General features: G+C 43.6%; 1 protein-coding gene across 1 annotated transcript in view; it reads right to left on the minus strand.

Annotated features, from left to right (window-relative positions):
* Positions 1–6,171, minus strand: part of P4HA3 (prolyl 4-hydroxylase subunit alpha 3) — a 62,722-nt gene that overhangs the window by 6,375 nt on the left and 50,176 nt on the right. Inside the window, exons 10-11 of the mRNA XM_019649327.1 lie at positions 4,614–4,773; positions 3,367–3,429 (exon numbers count right to left, since the gene is read on the minus strand). Coding sequence (XP_019504872.1) covers positions 3,367–3,429; positions 4,614–4,773 — 223 coding nt within the window. The remainder of the gene's footprint in view (positions 1–3,366; positions 3,430–4,613; positions 4,774–6,171) is intronic.

Genomic DNA, 6,171 nt, shown 5'->3' on the forward strand with positions numbered 1-6,171 from the left:
TTGAATATTTTGTGCCAACGCCTTCTGGCCTGCAAAGTTTCTGTTGAGAAATCAGCTGACAGTCTTACGAGAGGCTCAGCAAAAGTCTCAGAGCCTACTGAGGCCAGTTGCCACCTGCCAGGGTCCTGCCAGACTCCAATAGTTTTCCAAGAAAGAATGCAATGTGGGTGGGGCTGGCAGCTCACCTGAGAAAGTGCCTCCAATGTTGGGGGAGTTGGGTGGGGCGGGATCCCAGTGAGTCTGCAGGGCAGAGCTGTGGAGCTCATCAGGCCAATCAGATTCAGATTTGGCTGTGGTGGGGGCGGGCTCAACACCGGAAAGATGGCGTCTGCCTGCCGGCTGCACAGGAGAAGGGCCTCACATAGGAAAATTGCCAACTGTCCTCCTTCTCTCCCCCACAGCCACACACCTCAGATTATGCCCCCATATGTCTCTGACACCTTCCGAATAACCATCCCTCCGCTGGAGCACAAGGTAAGTGCCTGTGAGCAACTGAGTCTGTGCATGGGCTGTTTAAGAGGATGTATAGGTTTCCCGCAGTCTTCCGTCCCACCCTGATGGTCGGAATCCCCACTGTTTTCACAACCAGATGTTGTGGGGGCTCCTCTTCCCTGGTGCTCTGGGCTAGGAAGCCTGGTGTGGGGTGCTGGCATCCCCCATCCGACAGGGGGGGAACCTCCACAGCCGAGATAACCTTCCTGAGTCTCAACCACCACATGGAGGTTTGGGGCCCGTTCTGCATCTCTGCTCCTCCTACCAGTCTGGATGTCGCTTCTTCTTTATATTTTTAGTCATAGGACTTCTGTTTGGCTAGACTTTTGATGATTCTCCAGGTTAACTGTTCTATAATTTAGTTGTAATTTTAGTGTGTTCATGGAAGGATGCAGGCACAGTGTTTATCTACTCTGCCATCTTGGATCTCTCATATTTAAAACTTTTAATACATACTGTAAATTATTTTCTCACCAGGACCATACCATGACACGAGAGTGCCAGGCTACAGCTCACCCTGGCTAAGTCTCCCAGAACATTCATGGATCCCACCATATTCACCTGTGTTACAGAGCGAGGGCTGTAGAATAAGGATGTTGGCACTTGTTAGAGGGAACTGGATTGATTTGGTGGCTCAGAACCTAGAAATAGCAGTGGTGATTTTTGGCCTTTCTTGGATCCCTCCTGTAGCCCTTTGGGAAGGATAATGAGAGAAACAATTTGCTCCTGTGTTCTAGTAATTAACAAACTGGATGATTCTGTTCTAACCCCTGTTGTCAGCCAATGTGGATGTAAGAAGGATATAATAGGGGAACATGGACTTTCCTGCCTTCCTCTACCTGTGGTTTCACAGTATAATGGGAAGGAATGACTTATCCAGCAAATTTAAAAGAGAATCTGATGTGTGTTTTACGAAGCTCATGAGCAGGATTGTGAGGTCGATGGCAAAGGGAGGGAAATCTTCCCTCTGTAAACTTTCCACTGTTTTGTACTGGGACTGATTTTATATCTGGTCTGAGCAGAAAATCACTAACTTGATTTCAATTCATTCCTCTGTACTTCTTAAAGATGGTTTCTTCTCTACAATATTACTCTTATGTTGTCCACAATCTTAATACTTGTCTTTAGAAATGTTTATGAAGGTCTTTACCCCAACCTGAAGATGACAGACTTGGGTGTAACCTATACTTCCAAGGTCCCACGACACTGATGCCCCTTTATGGGGCCCTTTAATTGCTTTGTGGGGTATAATGATAGGAACATATTATATGAAACTTTACAGAATGACACCCCCCTACATCATCTCATCAGATCCCCATGACAACCCTGTGAGAATGTTAAGGGTCAAAAAAACAAACAAACAAAAAACAAGCTCAATGACGTGATTTGTGCTGAGGCCACATATTAAGTAGCAGAACAAGAGTGAGGCCAGCTGACTCCAAATCCAAAGTGCATTCTATTCCATTGTCTCAAATGCTTAAAGCCAAATGCATGCACACACGTGTGCATGCATTTGCCATTTAAAATTGCTGGGCTCTTGCATCCATGCTACCCTTACCATAGTAACTGGGCCTTTGTAACCAGAGAATCAGCTGTAGAAGATATTTGGGGGATAAAAAATAGAGAGATATTGGCCCCGAGATCTCCTATTCATTGGTTGATATCAATATTCTTCACTGCCTGTGACCTTCCATGTCAGCTTGAGTCATCAACCAGAGATGCAACCAGCTTCTGATCCAAGATGTGGCCCCTTCCTGGAGACCTGATGTCAGCTATCCCTCTGTACCTGATCAGAACACTCAGAATGACCACTAGAGGCCAAACACCATTGGAAGTGTCAAGTCTTCCCGTTCTGCAGGAAGTATAAAACTGAGCTACAAGAAACACGTTGGAATTGCCAGCACTAAAGACTATAGAGTGCCAGCCTCTGATTTCCCTTCCTTGGCTGCACTATGGAGACCAGATACAGCACTAAGAAAAGGGAAATGCCAGGGTGGAGGTGTCTGCTATTCTAATGAGCCTGAAACCAGGACTTCATCTTTGGGCGTTATATAGAGCCCTTATATTTAGCATACTTATCTTATCAGTTAACAGTAATACACCTCTTATAATTTAAGTGGCAGGTGATTGAAATTGTGTCCTGTCCATAGAAAAGGATGTGAGCCCAATATGATCAGAAGGGAAGGGGATAGATAAGATCATAAAGACTGGGACCAAATCCTGTAGGGTTAGGTCAGAAATTAGGAGAAGAGGCCAATTTATTTTTTTAAGGGGGTGTAATGTAGATTTTTATGGGGAGAGGAAGAGCATTTTCACTTATATGAGAGAGTGACACTGAATTTCTCTCTAGGCATCTCATCCTTCCCTCCTGTATTCTCAGCTGCCTCATTTCTTTTCTCCTCCCCCTGACAGTTCCACAACCTCATCTACAGGTCCACGCTTTTCACCCCAACTTGTCTATGGGATCTCAAAGGGAGAGGCTCTCGCATCCTCTTCCTGTGCTGGCCTTCAGTGTAACCCAACTTCCCATGCCTGAGACAAGGTCATATTTAGGTCTACACATATCTGGGTCTCAGTTGTATTTATTTATTTTTTTAATTTAATTTAATTTTTTTACTTCTTTAGTTTCATGTGTACAAAGCAATGTAATAGACATTTACACCCCTCACAAACTGATAACACCCCCACCCCCAATCTGACTTGTAGTTATCTCCTATAGTGTCTAAGAAAATGCATCTGAAATTCACGAAAGTCCTGGAGATTTTTCAGCTGTGAGTACCAGACAAAATAAACATCTGAGATTGCTTTGAGAACAATAAAAGAGAGACATAAATAGTCACTAAGTAAGAAGCCCTGGTTTAGAGCAAGACTCACATAGATCATAAATGTTGCAACTCGGTTCCCAGACTTCATTCTGTACAGTGGGCTGCTTGGTGACTGAGACAAAAATAAAACATATTATTTTATGCAGTTGGTACCAGAGTGACAGCCAAGATTCCACCATAATAATACTGGGAGGAGAAAAATGGGGGTCATGGATGATCTAGTCTTGAGCTACACCTAGTCGGGTTTGTGTCTATCTGTGCTGGCAGGTGCTCAATATACTTTTTTTTAACTAATTTATTATTATTATTATTATTATTATTATTTTACTTTTTTTAGCTGACCCATCCTGCCACCTGTTGGCAGCTCAGCGGCAGCTCAGCTCGGGCCGTGAACCAAACTGGTGACCCTGTTGCTCAGAGCTCGCACTCTTGAGTAAGCTCTTAACCAACTGAGCCACCTGACCGGCCCTTTTTTTTTACTAATTTATTAGACACTCATATAAATGAATTGTATACTAATCAAACAGAATTGCTTACCAGTAGTGAAAGTACTATATAAAGGGTTAATTGCACCTTTAGATTCTTGGTGAAATAAATAAATAAATATATAAAAATTACAGATAGTTATTATATAGGAATACCAAGTTATAAGACTGGAGTTCCCATTTTTTTTGCTGAAAAGACAACCCCCTTTTTTTTGGTCACAGAACAGTTTAATTGAGATATAATTTACATATCATAGAATCTACCCATTGTAAGTATACTGTTCGATGAGTTTGAGTACATTTTAACAGTTGTACAACCATTCCACCAATTCAATTTGAGAACGCTTCCATCAGCTGAAAAAATTCCCTCATGTCAGTGTGCAGTTAATCCCCACTCCCACACCCAATCCCAGGCAACCACTGATCTACTTTCAGTCTCTCTAATTTTGCCTTTTCTAGAAATTTCATATAAATAGAATCATAAAATACATAGATAAGGAGAGTGACTAGAGGAAGGACAGTCTTCACTGGAAGTCCCTGAGTGAAGCAAGACAGAAGACTCCATGACAGGCCATTCTTCTCCCCACTAGCAAATTATGGAGAGGGGGATGGTGGCACATAAGAAAATGAGTAAGCACCAATCAGCTTGAAACTGAGGCTTCAGGTCTTCCTGGAAAAAGAACCTTTATTCTAAGATTCACTTAGTATTCCCTGGGAGCCCTAGAAGAGTTCTGCCTCAGGGAAATAAGTAATAGTCTGGTTCCCCCCACCCTCTCCCTCCCAGGAGACTGGTGGAGGGCCCCACAGTTACCGTAGCATGGTCAAAGTGAGGCTCATAGTGCCCTCCGATCCCATAGTTCACCACCTGGAGATACTCTGCATGGGGAGGCCGGATATCAAGACCTGTGAGGGCAGCAATGCGATGGTCAAGGGTCACCAGCACTGGGTCAGCGGTGTCCTTCAGCCAGGCACTGAAACACATCATAGATGGGAGCATTAGTGATCCAATGCTCAAAATGACTAAATTTGAATGAATCAATGAATGAATGATGTCAACTGCCAGAGGAAGGAAGAAAGGGAAGGAGGGAGGGAAATAGGAGAGGAGGGAGGGAAGACAGGAAGATAGATATGAATGCCTAATTACCTACTCCTATGCTAAGTCTGCCTGGTTCATTTTTGAGTCTCAACATTCACGCATTCATTCACTCAACAAACATTCTCTGAGACCTACTTAGGCCCTGTGCTAAGAGCTCTGAAGAGTGAAGGTTCAAAGTACCAGGCATTGGGACACAAAGAGGAAAAAGACAAACACCCTGCCTTTAAAACTGCTATGTTTTAGAGACATGTCAATAGCTGCGTACAATGGAAAAGCTATGGATTCAAATTAGACCAGTCCCTGATCCTCTGTGTGATCTGATGCCAGGCACTTAATCTTTAACCTCTCTAAGGTTCAGTGTATTCATCTATAAAATGGGGATGGTAGGGGGCGGCTGGTTAGCTCAGGTGGTTAGAGCGCAGGCTCATAACACCAAGGTTGCCAGTTCGATTCCCACATGGGCCAGGGAGCTGCGCCCTCCACTAGATTACAGACAACTACTTGACTTGGAGCTGATGGGTCCTGGAAAAACACACTGTTCCCCAATAAATTTTTTTAAAAAAGGGAATGGTAATAATCTCTACTTTATAGACTTATGAAGATCGTGGGAGTCAATGCATGAAAAGATGCTATGTAAGCTATATGTTTACAGCAGTGACTGCTGTAAAACAGAAATCTCTCGTCTCTTCTCTTCTGCTCCACTCCAAGACAAACCAGGATAGGTCAAAGGCCAAAGAGCAAAGTTCAGTCCCTTTTCCTGAAGGTCTTGTTGAGGTTCTGACAAAGTGGAGGATTTGGGGTCAGAAGGTAGGTCCCAGGGAAGTGAGGAAGTGTTCCCCATGCAAAGCCAGTGAGCTTCCTGGGGAGATAAGGCTCTGACCGGAAGTGCCTCAGATGGACCACTTCTTTGCTCTTTAAATGCTGGATTAATTTGTTCATTCTTTTATACGGAGTACATGCAAAGTGCCATGCTATATGCTCTTAGGTTTATGAAGATATCCAAGACAAAGCTATTCTGTTCATAGAGCTTATGGGAGAGGACACATAAATATAACTGAGTACAGATCAAGGTAGAGTGAAAATTGAGACCAGCCTTTAAAGTAACAGTGCTGGGGAGCACAGAAAAAGCAGGTGTTAATTCTGACTGGGGCACAGAGGTAAGATGGACATGTAGGGCAAATTTTTTTTTTAAGATTTTTATTGGGGAATTGGGGAGATGGGAACAGCGCTGGGGAATTGGGGGAAGGGGAACAGACAAGTTGCTGTCGTTTTG

Source organism: Hipposideros armiger, unplaced genomic scaffold, assembly GCF_001890085.2.
Source record: "Hipposideros armiger isolate ML-2016 unplaced genomic scaffold, ASM189008v1 scaffold_132, whole genome shotgun sequence".
Lineage (NCBI taxonomy): Eukaryota > Metazoa > Chordata > Mammalia > Chiroptera > Hipposideridae > Hipposideros > Hipposideros armiger.